Raw genomic sequence first — 17,781 nt, 5'->3', positions numbered from 1 at the left:
GACTGTATTCGGACACAGATCACATCTTGTAGGAGATACCTGTAAAGGAGATCAAGCTGGTGCCAACTATTTTTATTTCCCGTCTATTTTGTGCTGAAAAATGCATAGTATGAAACCTACGAAACCACCTTACCGACATTTTTTAATGCCGATATGAAAGAAATCGACGAAGAATCAGTTTAAGATGAAGCATAGATAGTTGCCGTGCTACAACAGATAGCAGAAGTGTCATTCAATACTGAAAATTGGTGAATGACGTCAGTGACCGCATTATTTTTATTGTCGCTGAAACTGCAACGTCAAACTGAGCAGTGCGTAGGCGTCCTTGGCAAAACGCGACTCAGAGGCACGTTAGGGGGCAGCAGCTGCGTCTGAAGCGAGGTGCGCCGGGCCGCCGACGCGACACCGACATACGTACCATGGCCGCGCCGCTGCACACACGCTGCACCCAGGCACAGCCGCTGCTGCTGCTGCTGCTGCTGCTGGCGGATTCATTGACAGCGGAAGGAGATCCCCGGGTGGTGAGCACCCGCCAGGGCGCCGCGCGCGGCGTCCACAAGGAATCCAGCAGTGGTCGCCGCTTCCTTGCCTTCTATCACCTGCCATACGCCAAGCCGCCAGTGGGACCGCTAAGATTTAGGGTGAGTACAAAATGGTAGAGATTGGGGGTGCCGAAGCTTTTAGCTTACCTGGGCCACATTGGAGGAATACGAATATTTTTGTGCTACACATAACTAATGCTACTAACAAGCACCGCCGAGAAAGAGAGAGAGAGAGAGAGAGAGAGAGAGAGAGAGAGAGAGGCAGAGAGAGGGGTGAGGAGCGAGAATAGATTTCGTGCTCTCTTCCAGATTAAAAATATTCAATTTATCATAGCCTTACAGAAAATGAATTTTGTGGCTTTTTGTGGACAGATGTTCGCTTCTTGGGCCGCACTGATACTGCTCTTGGGCAGTATGCGGCCCGTGGTCCACTAGTTGAGCAGCCCTGGTATAGACGCTGTCTGTATTAATAGACCGCTCGCGCGATCCCCAAATGCCGTTGCTGATTCCCTATCTAACGTTCTCCAGGGACAACAAAATTTGATTTTCTATTTTTCGCGTGATTATTGACCAAATTAAAAAATTTTAAATACTGTGACACTCTACTCACAGAGAGTTATATAATTTTATGTCAAAAATTTAACGGAGTAAGACAGGTAATATTGTCAGAAGTTGTTTGTTTTGCTTGAGGCATTGTAACTGACGAAGAGCAAATAGTCAGTCTGCATTCATCCAGTATTTGAGAATGAGAGCATTTACCAACATCCAACAAACTTTACACATAATTTCAAACCTTTAAGTAACTTTTTCTCGCCAGCAACTGATTCTAAATGATGAAAGGAAACTAGTTTCTCATACTATATTTTCGCTATTCGTGCAGTAAACCTTACTATCAACAGTACACACAACACAGTCTGCAGGCAGTATCCAGATATACTGCTGAACGTACGTGAAAGATTTTGTCATTGTACGACTCATAGTTCAGTTGATATGATATCACAGACATATGGATTTATTTTAAAATGACGCGCAGTAAACCTTCAGCATCAGGCTAGATATTTTAATTTACTATTTCGTTGCTACTAACTCTATTAATAATATACCTTGCAGACGGTATCTACACATATTACTGAATGTACCTGCATATTTATATCACTGTACAAAGAGCTATGACATCATACATACTATGATTAGTGAAAAAATAGCTTTTCTTAAAATTGAGGGCAAATTCTCCACATTATATTCATCCAATGTCTATAACGAGAGCACTTAGCCACTTTCAACAAACTATAAGCATAATTTTAAACCTTTCCTAAACTTTTTCTCCCCTGCATGCTTAATGTCAATTATTAAGCACATGACTCATTTATAAGGTTATCAGACGTTTGAAGCTGTTTTCCACATATAGTTTCTATTCTTAAAATGATAGGGGGTTTGTTGGTTCCTGCTCTAGCTCAACATAAGGCGTTTGGTCTTTGCAAATCCACTGTGATCTTGACGAACAGAACCTATGCAGAAAAATTATAAAAATATTAAAACTATTTTACGACTGTTCTGCTGCTTTCCTCCGCTAGTTCTATCCTCAACTAAGGTTTTCATCTCTACTCATCTTCCACACCGAACGTTTTCCGTAATAATGTATGCATGAGTTACTTCGATCACATGTCGTTATGTTTGTTTTTTATATGTACAATATGTCACCTCTCAAAGAGTGCTCACACCTCATGCGTAGTCTAGTTTCAAACGAATACGTCGTTTTGCAATCTGTTGCAAAAAATGTCGCCTCAGCTAAAATTTTATCGATACATTTAACTGTAATTCGGTTATTACAGCACTACGTTCAGGGATAATCATGCGTACGGTGTCTAACTGCCACCGTTTTCAATCTCTGCTGGAAACCATGGGTACTGTCTATGTTTCCCTTTCACCGTCAGTAAATATAATTGAGATTAATACAGTACCGATCAGAAACGAGAGCTTATAGGCTACACTACATATTTTTTATAATGAAAACTAGATCTTCAGACTTCCATGTGATTGCCCAGCCAGTCAAATGTGGATTTATATTTGTCTGTATTTGATCCCACGGCCGGACATAGAATATGTTCAGGAAAAAGAAATCTCAATCTCTGCAGCATTCAGGCAATGAAAGAATTCGTTGGTGACATATGAAAATTTGTATCAAGGCCGGGATTCGAACCCGAGTATGCTGCTTACTAGGCAATGGACGGTGCTTTGGCAGTTTGCGGCAATTGAATTTCCAGTGAGGGGGGAAGCGTAGTTGAGTAGTCCAGCCCAAGTAGAAGGTTAACGCAACTGGATAGTAAGCAGGAGACCTGGGCTCAACTCCTGGACTTGGTAAAAATTTTTATTTGTCGCCAATAATTTCTTTCATCGCCCGAATGCGACAGAAATCAGAATTTCTCCTTTCTGGCCACTCAGGATTACAGAGAGCAATGAAAAAGCTTACACACAGAAATAATGCGCAAACACAGTTTACACCCACGTGAGTAAAGATGGGCTCATCTCTGTGACAGACGCACTTTTCTCGACATCGGTGTATATTTCCGTAGTGAACTTTTGACTTACAGACTTTCTAGCACTCTCACTTTGCTAGACAGTTGTTTGTAGCTCGACATCAGTGTATCAATCGATAGAATCTTCTTTACTTAGATGTATGTAAAGTGGCCTTGTACAACACACCTTCTATGAAAAAACGTTTTACCTGAACCTCTGTATTCTTCAGTCGATTAGCTTGATAGCCTAATTTACATTACAGACACTGTAAGGTAACTCTGAAATCAATAACATATTTCAGATATAAACAGCAAAAATTGAGACAACTGATTAGAATATTCCAAAAATAGATAATTAATGAATACAACTCAATGCAAAACAATTCCATTTCGCAAATGACCCGAGAATCAGCAAAAGTAAGACAGCTGATTGGAATACACCAAAAAATACATAAATGTAACTCAAAGCTTAAGAATTCGATTTCACAAATGACATGAAAATCAGCAAAAATTAAGACAGCTAATTAGAATATACGAAAAATACATTATTAATATATATATAACTCAATTCTTAAGAATTCCATTTCGCAAATGACATGAAAATCAACCATCATTATTACCTTTCATTGCAGTTGCCTCTTATTGCACCATCACCTGTCATCTGCTTTTGCCTTTGTCTCGAAAATTACTTTCAGATGCCTGTGTAGATAACATAATAAACGGTTTGACCCATGTGTAGAACTGTTGTTCCGCTTATATACTGTACTCTAGTTACCCTCAATTCAACTTCCATTTAACGCTCTTCTCCTAGCATAAAGATGTACAAACTTGTACCTCAGTTCCATATCAATATTTCTTACAAAAACAGTTCTGTTGAAAACATATTTATTCACTTCCAACAATCTCCTTCTCATATCCCTCTTACTTAGAGCATTTTGATTTTTATACAGCCTTTCATTTCTTGTATACTGTACCTGTCTTAATTTTGATGTTAAGCACGTCACTGTTCTCGCTTCTACTAATTTTCGCCATTTTTGCTTGCTGAATTTATCCTGACTGCAAATTTTTGCGTCATTTACTTCATTTCAAAACTTTTTCACATCATTTATGCTTTCCATCAGATTAAGTTGTTCATGAACCTTGAGTAACTATACGCTCTTCTTACAGTTTCGTTTCTCTTTCGAAATGTTCTTCCCTTTGTATTACTCCTTCTTCAATATACAAGCTAAACAGTTCTCAATTGGATTTTACGTACTTCTCATGATCTTACATATCTTGCTATTATACTTTTTTATTCTGGAATTTTTTGGACTTTACCGTTTATTTTAAACATTGAGCTATACCATTACGTTACAGACACTCAATTAATAGAAAAGTACTCAAAAATTAATTTTACTACATCTCAAGAGTTCCTCCTCAACTTCTGAATAGTAAATGACTTCCATTAATCATTAGTTTAAGGTTACTTTAAGCACCTTCGAAGCTGTAAATAATATCCTTATTTCTGTCAGTTACAACCCTAGTGGTCTAGTGGACGAATAATAGGCTCTGGTCCCTGAGGTTCCTGGTAGCAGTGGTGACCATTTTCGTTCCATTTCCTGCCTGAGGACACCAGCTCCACTCAAAATGAGTACCGAGGATCTTTTCTTGGCGTAAAAGGCGGCTCAGGCCCCCCCTCAACTGCTGAAGCCAATGGCAACGCTGCACTTCGCCTGAAGTCAGGCCGATAGTCCACTCAATAGCTTACGCCACTGACTACCTACACCTTTCTGTCAGCTAAGACGCTGACACGTGTGCAAGCATCATCACAGGTGAACAATTCAGGAACGTACTGCGGTACCGAGTGCGTCTGTTTATTCACCAAAAGCACTTCCCAAGCGATGTTCAACTTCAGAAAGATAATATACGTTCCCACCGCTTCAGATTTCGCCACAGTGGTTGAAGGAACTACACATGTGGGTGTTCGTAAGTGCTTCCCCAGGCTCTACATCTTTATGATGTTCGAGACCAGCGTACTTCCTATAGCATCACGTATCAATTTTCTTCTCGTATGGAACGTGGGAAGTGCTTACATGCCTCTGTACGTAGTTTAATCAGTCTAATCTCGTCTTCACTGCCCCTACTTGAGCGATATATCCAGTGGGCTGTAATATACCCTACGTGATTCAAAGTATCCGGACACCTCACTGAAAATTACTTACAAGTTCGTGGCGCTCTCCATCGGTAATGCTGGAATTCAGTATGGTGTTGGTCCACCCTTAGCCTTAATGGCATCTTCCACTCTCGCAGGCATACGTTCAATCATGTGCTGGACGGTTTCTTGGGGAATGGCAGCCCGTTCTTCACGGAATGCTGCACTGAGGAGAGGTATGTTGGTCCGTTAGGCCTGACACGCAGTCGGCGTTCCAAAACATCTATAGGATTCAGGTCAGGACTCTGTGCAGGCCAGACCATTGTAGGGTGTGTAACCGATACGCCACAGGCTGTGCATTATGATCAGGTGCTCGATCGTGTTGAAGGATGCAATCACCATCCCCGAATTGTTCTTCAACACTGGGAACTAAGAAGGTGCTTAAAACATCAGTGTAGGCCTGTGCTGTGATAGCGCCACGCAAAACAACAAGAAGTGCAAGCCCCCTCCACGAAAAACACGACTACACCATAATACCACCGCCTCCGAATTTTACAGTTGGCACTACACATGCTGGCAGATGACGATCACCGGACATTCGCCTTACCCACACCCTGCCATCGGATCGTCATATTGGGTACCGTCATTAGTCACTTCACATGACATTTTTCCACTGTTTAGTCGTCCAGTGTTTACGCTACTTACCCCAGGCGAGGGGTCGTTTGGCATTTACCGGCGTGATGTGTGGCTTATGAGCAGCCGCGCGACCATGAAATTCAAGTTTTCTCTCCTCCCGCCTGTCATAGTACTTGCAGTGGATCCTGATGCCGTTTCTAATTCCTGTGTGATGGTCTGGATAGATGTCTGCCTATTACACATTACGACCCACTTCAACTGTCGGTGGTCTCTGTAAGTCAACAGACGAGGTCGGCGTGTACGCTTTTGTGCTGTTCGTGTCCCTTCACGTTTCCACTTCACTATCACATGGGAAATAGTGTACCTAGGAATGTTTAAGAGTGTGAAAATCTCGCGTACAGACGTATGACACAAGTGACACCCAATCACCTGATCACGTTCGAAGTCCGTGAGTTCCGCGGAGCGCCCCATTCTGCTCTCTCACGATGTCTAATGGTTGGTTGGTTTGGGGAAGGAGACCAAACAGCGTGGTCATCGGTCTCATCGGATTAGGGAAGGATTGGGAAGGAAGTCGGCCGTGCCCTTTCAGAGGAACCATCCCGGCATTTGCCTGGAGTGATTTAGGGAAATCACGGAAAACCTAAACCAGGATGGCCGGACACGGGATTGAACCGTCGTCCTCCCGAATGCGAGTCCAGTGTCTAACCACTGCGCCACCCCGCTCGGTGATGTCTAATGACTAGTGAGGTTGCTGATATGGAGTACCTGGCAGTAGATGGCAGAAAATGCACCTCACATGAAAAACGTATGTTTTTGGGGTTGTTCAAAATGGTTCAAATGGCTCTGAGCACTATGCGACTTAACTTCTGAGGTCATCAGTCGATTAGAACTCAGAACTAATTAAACCTAACTAACCTAAGGACATCACAAACATCCATGCCCGAGGCAGGTTTCGAACCTGCGACCGTAGCGGTCGCTCGGCTTCAGACTGTAGCTCCTAGAACCGCACGGCCACTCCGGCCGGTTTTGGGGTTGTTCTGATACCTTTTATCATACAGTGTATTTCCAACTGGCCTGCAAAGAGACATATGGGAACAGCGGGTAAAACGTGAACATCAGCCAGGTGTGTGCACATTCCGCCTTTAACCTGCCCATGCTTTCCTGTTAGCTAGGCAGACAAGCTGCCCGCACGTTCTCAGTAGAACGGCTACGCTGCTTTACTTCCATCCTAGCCAAGCTGTGCCCAGACAAAGCAGTATATTCTGTACGCTTTCACTGTAGTGTTAGGAGTAGTGTTCGAAAGTTGATGAAAGGTCCTTTTATATCCGAGTATCGCAAGAGGGGCCTCACTGAAATATATAATCGTTTTGGGTCATTGTTGGCCAGAAAATGGTACATTTTATTTCCCCTTTTTTCCTTTTTTCCTTTTCGGTGTGCTTCAGGTTTATTTTATTTATTTCGATGTGAACGGTTTTCTCTGCAACTCGACCCGCTTTTGACTAGTACTGGTTTCTCAATTAGAACCATCATCAGGACACCTGTAATACATGTTTTCATTAGTAAACAAAACCATCTCTGGAAGTCCAGATCCTTTTCACCTAAGAATTCAAGATGTTTGTTACACTGCAACGCCAACTAAAGCAAGGTTTTGGAAGCGTACTTCTGTAGCCTTTGTGCGTTCCTGCCAAATATGGAGATAATTTTAATTAAATCATCCAGGATGTGTATTGCGGTTTCGCGCATTCATTCTAAGTGGCCAAAATAGTCCACTCTAAATTCCCCAGATGCATTTTACGAAACACGAAGTTCCTTTTTCATTTAATGTTAATCTAAAAAGGACATGTCTCAAAGAGGCACGTTTCTTTCACGCTAAGGTTTCTTCGCATTATGTTGCATACTACCGGAATGTTTATTAATACTCATTAAACCATATTTTCTTCCTATTTCAATCAATGTTTGCCCTAACTATAGACAGCTTGTATATTACTAAATGGCCTCAAGTCCTTTTTTCGTTTCTACACACTTGGCAGCCACCAATGTTTGTTCTCTTTCAAAATATTTGTAGAGTAATGAAACTCCTGGTCAAATTTACAAACATGTCGTGACATACTGGAGATAGCACAATGACTGCTTAATAGCTTTCTACACAATTTGTATTGTGAGACACCTACCGATTTATCTGAAGCCGCCTCATAAAATCGAAAATTTCCCATGATGGGGGTCTGTTTCGTGACTAGTATAGGTTCCCTAATTCTTAATTTCTCCTCAATCTCCTTTGAATTTGGTTTATTCATCTTGCTGCTCCGGCCGCTATGGTAATTGGGCTAAGGGCAAACAGCCTAGGCAAACATATACTTGGCTAGGCACTTTGAAGTGATAGCGCAACCAGCTGGCAGACGCGAAAGACTGACCGGGTCCCGTGAAGCTTGCCAGGATTGCGGAAACCCAAGCTAGGCTACGTTAACCACTGCGCTTCACTACACGTGTATTCTTGTGTCTCCGTTGCGGCAGATTGAGCTGTTTTAATGGTTGTGGCGGAGAGAGGGGCTGGCAGGCTGGAAGGAGATTTTGTACACCTCTAACATCAGCATTTTGTCTTCGATGCCCTTGGTTCTTCGCACAAGGGATCATCGCAAAATAAGTGAGCGTAAATCTGCCTGTATCTTTGTTAAAGGTGGAAGTATTTGTGCAAAAATTAAAGTAGTGGGTGATCTCACACATTACTACAGAAATTAAATCAGGTAGGAGATTTTGGGCACCTCTAACATCAGCATCCCCGCAGCTTGGTGAAACTGCGCGATCGTATCCTCAGTGAGTGGCTTAACCTCGTTGCGAGGTACCTGTGCAGCCTCATAGACTCATTTCCTAGCCGAATACAAGCGGCCCTCAAGTTTAGGGCCGGAATTACACATTGTTAAATAACGCTTGTAATGATACTTCTTCCGGGTTGTATGGCCATGGTCCACGGAACTCTTCTATCCCTGACGTTTCGTCCAAAGCTACGTTGAACATCTTCGGAGGTGCTCCTGGTTGTGCTGAGTCTCGCCGTCTGGCCACAGGCAAGCAAGAACATCTGGCCTATCTGTAGATCTGGAGGGAGTAAAGAACAAAAGAAAGCGCACGTGATCGCTTAGATCCAAAGAAAACCTTATCGCCACTGCTATATCTCAAGATTTGGGCTGCTGTCCCCTCGACTGCGAGTCCAGTGTGATACCATAGCACCACATCGATTGATCCTCCTACGAAGTTCCTGAAACAACTGTTTGGTACCTCAACCGTCACAGCTACTGTCTTTCTTAAAAAGTATTCCTGTCGGTACATTAAGATATCGATGCCCGAGTAGAATGAAATTCTCTTTGTTCCGTCTAGTACATGATGGGATGTGTTGAATGAGGCTAACGCAAACTAAAAACACCAAAGTGACTCATGATGGTGCAAATGTACAGACATACTGTGCAGGCCTGTCTTATGTACGTACAATTTACTTTCATTTTTATCAAACAACGTAATTTTTCACGGCCAGCATTCGCGATTTTAGTGATGTTACTGTTATGGGTAATAGGCCGTAGCCCAAAACATATATCTCTGAGTGTTTCTTCTTCCACAGAGAGGGTGCGTATAAAAGTTCACTTTGCTGAGCTTTTTTGAGACCGTAACAGCTTTCTGAGTTTTTAGAGTCTCTGACGATGTCTTCAGCAGTGAAAGACTAAACGTAGAGGCAGAAAAATATTAACCACGCACTAATTCCCAAGCAGTGAAAGACTAAACGTAGAGGCAGAGAAATATTAACCACGCATTAATTCCCATAAAACAAATATCAGTAAAATTTCATTTTCATACTTTACTTCGGTCCTTACTTGCTTGTATTTAATTATTATTATTGTGATTATTATTATTATTATTATTATCTTCTTGGAGATGAGGTCAGTCTATGCAACTCAACAAAACTTTGTTACGTAGGTTCATGAGCTGTTGTGCTTGGTGAGGGATTTCTTCCACTAAAACTTACCTGCGTCTCATGCATTTCTCAGCACACACGCTCAACAGAAGTACATATATAACAAATTAATATTGGTCTCCATAATGCAAACAAACGACGATCGGAAAACACACAGTGACTGTTGGCAACACTACAAACAGTGAACACGTAGAATTAAAAGTCTTTAAAAAGTATGCAGTGAAATTAAAGTGTTAAGTGAAAAGGTTTTTCAGACTCTGAAAATGGGACATCCTGTGGTATGCAGGAAAATGAGGTCCACTATGTGGTAATAAGATCTCGAAAAATCGTAAGAAGGTTCGAGGGATGTTCAAAAAGTAAGGTCGTGCAATCCTGTCCACGCCGGCCGGTCGCACACAGCTGAGAGTACTGCAAAGATGAAACGTGTGGACACTCTCATTCGAGGTGACAGACGGATCATAATCAGACATCTCACTGCACAACTGGACGTGTCTGTTGGTAACGCTGACACATTCGCCCAGCCGTTAGGGTACACAAAAGTGTGCTTCCACTTGGTTCCTCGCCGCCTAACAGAAGAAGAAGACGATAAAGAGTAACGAATGAACATCTTTATGGAACTGCTTGCACGTTACGAGGTTAATCCTAACAACTTTTTTGTCAAATATCGTCACAGGCGATCAAACATGGGTTCTTCACTTCTAACGAGAAATCCATGAAGCCAATCCATGAAGTGGCACTACACCACTTCTCCTTTAAAAATAAGTAAATCAAAGCCTCTCCCTCAGCCGGAAAACTGACGAGGATGGTCTTCTGGAACTCTGAAGAGGTTATTCTGTTTGATGTCCACCCGCATGGTGCAACGATCATCTCTGAAGTGTATAAAGTTGAAGAAATGGTTTGAGAGTGCTCGTCTCAAAAAAAAAAAAAAAAGAAAAAAAAAGGAAAAAAAACCTTCTCCTTCTCCATGATAAAGCAATGCCTCAAACACGTGTGCGCACCCAAAAGGAGCTCACAAAACTTCATTGGACTGTTCTTCCTTATCCATCCTTCATCCCTATCTCGCTCCTTCCGGCTTCCATCTGTTTGGCCCAATTAATGATGCACTTCTCAGGAAGCAGTGTATGGAGGGTGGGGAGGTTATTGATGCAGCAAGGCGTTGGCGTCAGAGTGGCCCAGTAGAGTGGTACCATATGGGCACATAGGCCTTCCTAGTAAAGTGGCAAAATGGCGTCGAGCTGGATGGAGATTATGATGGAAAACAGGCTTTTGTAGCCAAAAAGAGAGGGAATAATATGGCGTATGGGAATCCTGGATAAAACCAACCTGGAAAAAAGAACTCTGTTGCATTACTTACTGAACGGCTCTTGTACAAACAGTTATTTAACTTAACGAACCGTGAGCTCAAAAATTTGTTTCCTACCTAAGAATGAGAGAATCTCAACAAAACTGTAATATAGTAACATATGGCCCCTTTACTATATACATAAACAGAACATGTATTATAGACTACTGAAGATGCTTCGTAAATGAAAGGTAGCGGAAGGCGTGTGGCACAAAAACAAACAGCTTTCACTTAGTTGTGTGGACTGATAACAGCTCCAAGCAGACAGTAATAATAACTTTCTTCTTCTGTAAACGAAATAGTCCGTTAGCATGATAACTACTGAAAAGTAATGACCACACGTAATATTCACAATAGACCAACATATACTTCTGAAACAATGCTTGTCAACGAGAGGTTTTTATTATGTTTTCTGAGTTACCGAATTGCCCTGATGATGCCTGTCGCTGATGTCTTTATAATTAGAGGAGAATTGCTGATTAATCTGTACTTTTGTCATTGTTTCCTTATGTACTAGACCACTCTTTTGACGTATTATGCTTTCCAGTAACTGCAGTCATCTAACTATCTGCGCTGGATGCTATAGGTCGAAATTTCTGCTATAGTTCCTGCTTCGTGTACTAGATCGCCACTGATTCATTGTTCTTCCTCGCCGTTGCACAAATACCATGACACAGAGAGAAAAGTGCATTAGGAAAAACGAGAAAGAGAAAGAGAGAGAGAGAGAGAGAGAGAGAGAGAGCAAGAGAGAGAAAAGGAAGGAAGGAAGAACAAAGGGAAAAACCCAGGAATTTAGACATAGTGAAAATCAGAGTGAAAAGGAAACAAGAGATGGTATCGAAGTACATCAAAGTGAAGGGAACACAATAAAATAGCAACTTCTGTTTTTCAGGTAACTTACTACAACGTAGTTATTAATTGAACTATGTTACGTCGTTCGTGGAATGTCCCACAAGTAAAGAGTGTTCTGCAATCGATCGCCACTCACCGTGCGTCTTCCAAAATATATTGCCATCTGGGAAATGAAATGACATGATTGTAAGGCATTTATTGGCCGGGTTATCCCCTTCGGGTTTCGGAATATGGCGTCTACTACATTGACACCGTTGTCAAGGAGTTGTGTTTTGTGACTCACATACGCCATTCACCATGAAGGTATTCAGCTAACTTGAATTTCAGTGCTGTCGCATATTTATTGTAGTTGCTCCTTAGCTGAAGGAATAATTTACTGACGAAGGTAAAGAATTCACCACAAGTTACGCGGTGCACGGAGGGGATTAAATGTGCTCTTACATAATGAACAGATAGGCCATTTCGTTGCTTACAGGCCTGACGCAATTCCTTCTGAATTCGTGTGTGAAGTGTACGTGTATCAGACAGATTATGATTAAACAATAGACAATGTACAACTTCGAAAAAACTAAACCGTGAATAGTGGCAACAGTTTTACCACTAGTAATAATAAAGAACAATCGACTTTGGCCACAACTGTGGCTTTATTAAAATTCACGATGTATTTTCGAGCCCTAGAGCCTCGTCTTCAGATGCTTTGACAGTCTACAAAAACTGTACATTTCATTTAATTCTGGACTGTTTCAGTAGTAGGTGTATCTTTCTGGAGAATGTTTTTGTAGAGACACATACTTTCTATTAAACGGCACATTTTCAGAAACATTTTGAAACAGCACCTTTTCGAACACAATTCAATTTACCACTGTCCTCGAAAGTACTTGCTAGGAGTCTTGTCGGCACAGAGTTCGCGTGACTAAGCCCGTATTTATGCTGCTGTGAGGCTACTTGTATATCGTTGCATGTCCAGAAACCTGAGCTGTGACTGGTTGCTTCAAGGTGACACGGGCCCAAGGTTACGGTCTGTAAGTCGCTTGCGCTCCAGATACCGACGTTTACAAGAAACACTGTAGTTTTACCTAAGTGCTAGCCTCCCGTACGGAAACTGAAAATAACTGGCATTATGTTCTTTGAGACGGATTCCATGACCTCAGGATGCCGTCGCTGCGAAGGTCAATTCCCAGAATTACTCTGACACACCAAATTTTAAGCTAGAAGCCGAAGTAGATGTTGACATGGCCATGCAGGCGTTAGCTGGGATAGATACCGGGGAAAATATCAGACAACGCCCGAAGGCGAATGCTTTGATAACGTGGAAGTTGGGGGGAGTACGGGCAGGTACCTTTTCTCTAATAAAAACCCTTTTTTTACCCTTAAAATTTTACAACTTCATTAACTTGATTTTAAAATAGTAAGTGGATATTCGTTTTCATGGACAACAAGATCATCAATATAGTTTGTTAACGAAAATTCCTGAAGTATTGTTTTAAAAGATAAAAGAACAGCTCTCAGAAACAATTTACAACGCTTAAAACTCAAAATCCCTTTTTAAGCAAAGGAAAAAAATAGGAATTGCATAATGCAAGGTTAAATAAAAGATTCTAACGTCACATGGCGATACCAAAATTTTCGTAGATATCACCTGTGACCTCTAAAGGCAATACAATATTGATCACAAAGTAATTAAAACAACTTAAACGAAATGAAATGTGATTACTGTCAACGTACACTCAAACCCCGTAGACTCTACGATGCGCACCGTGCCACAAAATATTTTCCTTCGTTTTAAACACTTTACACCATAAACCTCCCTACTTGTGATGCATACTACACTTACCGAATTATGACAGTTAAGCATAGATCTTATAATTAAGCAGGTATGTAGTCTTTTCCTTTCAAAACAAATAAAAAACACACAAATCAACTCTTAATTTCAGTGATTACATGCGTTAAAAAATATACAATACGTATCTTTGGTTTCGTCGTGGTCATGCTCTCCTTCAGGATCACATGCGCCGCGGGAAAGATTTTCCACGATGTACAAAATGTTAAAGCTAAATTATGAAAATACTATCAGCCACACCACGACAAGTAGAATCGTAAAATACCATAAGAAGTGAACTGCAATAAACACGATTCATAAGCGTCCGACTGGAAAGCTTCACAGTCAGTCTTTCCCTTACTATAAACACTCAACAATACCTCCAAAGTTCACAAGAGGACACTATCAGAGCGTCAATTACTCTTTAACTGTAGATAACAGAGTTTAACCGGCTGGGACCGATTTAGGTTTCTTTATAAGACAAGCAATGATTCGGTCCTTCACTTGGATCCACCTTCGATCCAAAACAGTCATATACTTTAAAGCAGCTAAATAATTGCCAATGCCGATATCAACGCTCTCCTCTCAAGCGGTGCTCTAACTGGAGACCGCAGTACCGAAACAAAGCTTACACTACACCAAACGTGCCGTAATTCTTCGTCGGAATCCAAGACAGAACCAAGAAATTACTTGCAGCCCTCGAATGACTACACGATGATCGCCATCGGGACAACACCGGCCCTCCAAGAATTCCTCTCCTTTGGCAACCTCTTCATCTCAGAGTAGCACTTGCAACCTACACCGTTAATTATTTGGTGGATGTATTACAATCTCTGTCTTCCGCCGGCCGCGGTGGTCTAGCGGTTCTAGGCGCTCAGTCCGGAACCGCGAGACTGCTACGGTCGCAGGTTCGAATCCTGCCTCGGGCATGGATGTGTGTGATGTCCTTAGGTTAGTTAGGTTTAAGTAGTTCTAAGTTCTAGGGGACTGATGACCACAGATGTTAAGTCCCATAGTGCCCAGAGCCATCTCTGTCTTCCTATACAGTTTTTGCCCTCTAGTACCGTGGAAGGCATTACCTGATGTCTTAACAGATGTCCTATCATCTTGATTCCTCAGCTTCCCTGCACTTACTATTTATTTCATTTCTGTATTCCTGAAATTCCCTGAACATTTTTCTACTTCCTTCTTTCATCGATCAACTGAAGTATTTCTTCTTTTACCCATGGTTTCTTCGTAATCACCTTCTTGTACCGACGGTGTTCTTTCCAACTTCTGTGATTCCCCTTTTCAGAGACTTCCATCCCTCTTCAACTGTACTGCCTACTGAGCTGTTTCCTATTGCTGTATCTACAGCCTTAGAGAACTTCAAGCGTGTCTGGTCTTCCCTTAGTACTTCTCATCCCACATCTTTGCCATTTTCATTCTTCCTGACTAATCTCTTGAACTTAAGCCTACTCTTCATCACTAGTACACTGTGTTCTGAATCAATATCTGCTCCTGCTTACGCCTTACAACCCAGTATCTCATTTCGGAATCTCAGTCTGACCATGATGTAGTTAAACTGAAATCTTCCGCATCACCCGGCCTTTTCCAAGTATACCTCCTCCTCTTATGATTCTTGAACAGAGTATTCGATATTAGTAGCTGAAATTTACTGCAGAACTCAGTTAGTCTTTCTCCCGTCTTATTCCTTGTCCCACGCACATTTTCTACTGTAAGCTTTTCTCCTACTCCTTCCCCTACAACTGCATTCGAGTCACCCATGACTATTACATTTTCATCTCCCTTTATGTACTGTATTACACTTTCAATATCTTCATATACTTACTCTCTCTCTCTTCATCTTCAGCTTGAGACGTCGGCATTTATAACTGAACTACCGTTGTCGGTGTTGGTTTGCTGTCGATTCTGACGAGAACAATCCTGTCACTGAACTGTTCACTGCAACATACTCTTTGCCCTACCTTTGTATTCATAACGAATCCTACTCCCGTTATACCATTTTCTGCTGCTGTTGATATTACCCTATACACATTTGACCAGAAGTCCTTGGCTTCTTTCCATTTCACTTCACTGACCCCTACTATATCTATATTGAGCCGTTGCATTTCCCTTTTCAGATTTTCTAGATTCCCTTCCACAATCAAGCTTCTGACGTTCGACTCTCCGACACGCAGAACGTTGTCCTTTCGTTGACTATTTAGTCTTTTTCTCGTGGTCATCTTCCCGTTGGCAGTCCCCTCCCAGAGATCCAGATGGGGGACCATTCCGGAATCTTTTGCCAGTGGAGAGATCGTCATAACACTTTCCACTTACAGGCCACATGTGCTGCGGATTCATGTTATGTGCTTTAATGCAGTGGTTTCCATTGCCTTCTGCATCCTCATGCCGCTGATTCTACCAAATTAAGGGCAGTTTCCCACTCCGAGGACAAGAGAATGCCCCAAAACTCTGTCCGCTCCTCCACCCTCTTTGACAGGGTGACTGAGGGTGACTTCTTATGCCAGAAGTTTTCGGTCGCCAGTGCTGATTATTAATCTGAATTTAAGTAGTGGCGGGTTCAAACCTGGGGACGAAGACGTTTTGATTACTAATCAAAGACGCAATCCTTTTTTTATCTAATTTTGCTCGTTAAATGTTGGTTGCATTTTTTCGGGGCGGACGTCGCATGACACCCATTCAAGTTCTTCGTTGATCCATGTACACATTTTTTTTTATTACAGAGGACAGCTTACCCACTGACCGAACACGCTTAGATACCGTGCCGGCTTCCCTATACCTCGAGTCTCATCCTGCATCGTAGCAGATATTATATTGGCAACGAGAAATCTTACCTCTCGTGTTTGTGAGGACAGATGATGGATCCGGAATTCGTGGAACCGTGGACTCAAGAACAGCAGCATAAAGCGTAACAGCAGGCACAACAAGAAGAACAGCGAAGGCAACAGCTGTAATTGCAAATGTGATAGCAGGCACAACAAAAACAACGGAATCAATTGCTGCAACTAGCAGTACTATACAAGGCCGGACAAGCAGAGCTACAAAAGTAAATTCTGGAACAATAACAGCAGCGTCCATAATCACCATTCGCGCTATTTCATCCAGATGACAAAGAGAGTGACTCATACTACAGTCAGTGAAAGGCGAAGGCACATTGGTTAGCACACGTCTTTTGGAGGACGACAGCTCAATTCTGCGTCCCACCACCCACTTTAGGTTTCCAGTGATTTCCCTAAATCTCCCCAGAAAAATGGTAGGTTGAATCCTGTTGTGATCAGGCGAAACTACTATCGTCCTGCCATAGCTGTGGATTATTTGAATGCTCTGGGTGAAAGTTCACCAAATTAAAACACGTGAAATATTAGTTCACTCCATTACAGCCTCGCAGGCGCTCAGCGGCCAACGCGGCACAACGTTTTTTTCAAACTGTTGCATCCTTGAGCCCCCGGTTCGCGATGTACTATAAAAAGTAACAGTGTCAAAAATAACCAAACTTTGCACTATATCAATCACCACCCTCTATCAATGGAAAATCGTTTTCCCCAACTAGAAAAATTTATGTATAGATTGGTCCCCAGCTTTTAAAAAGGAAATTAAGTTCCATGCTACTTTACAGAGCGAAGGGGAATGATGTGGGAGACCCGCACCGCCGTACTAGGCGAGGTACTAATGGAGGTGGTTTGCCCTACCCTTCCTCCGACCGTAATAGTGATGAATGATGATGAAGAAAAAATGGTTCAAATGGCTCTGAGCACTATGGGACTTAACTTCTGAGGTCATCAGTCTCCTAGAACTTAGAACTACTTAAACCTAACTAACCTAAGGACATCACACACATCCATACACGAGGCAGGATTCAAACCTGCGACCGAAGCGGTCGCGCGGTTCCAGACTGTAGCGCTTAGAACCGCTCGGTGACACCGACCGGCGATGATGAAGAAAGCGACCCATCAACACCCAGTCATCTCGGGGCAGGCGAAAA

The 17,781-nt window shown here is 42.2% G+C and overlaps 1 protein-coding gene across 1 annotated transcript in view; it reads left to right on the top strand.

The window, feature by feature from the left end:
* Window positions 1-415: 415 nt before the first annotated feature.
* The window catches only part of LOC126174793 (venom carboxylesterase-6-like), a 161,902-nt gene continuing 144,536 nt past the window's right edge, over window positions 416-17,781 (top strand). Inside the window, exon 1 of the mRNA XM_049921163.1 lies at window positions 416-641. Coding sequence (XP_049777120.1) covers window positions 420-641 — 222 coding nt within the window. The 5' untranslated portion in view covers window positions 416-419. The remainder of the gene's footprint in view (window positions 642-17,781) is intronic.

Source organism: Schistocerca cancellata, chromosome 3 (genome assembly GCF_023864275.1).
Source record: "Schistocerca cancellata isolate TAMUIC-IGC-003103 chromosome 3, iqSchCanc2.1, whole genome shotgun sequence".
Classification (NCBI taxonomy): Eukaryota; Metazoa; Arthropoda; class Insecta; order Orthoptera; family Acrididae; genus Schistocerca; species Schistocerca cancellata.
This window is presented reverse-complemented; position numbering and strand designations above follow the sequence as displayed.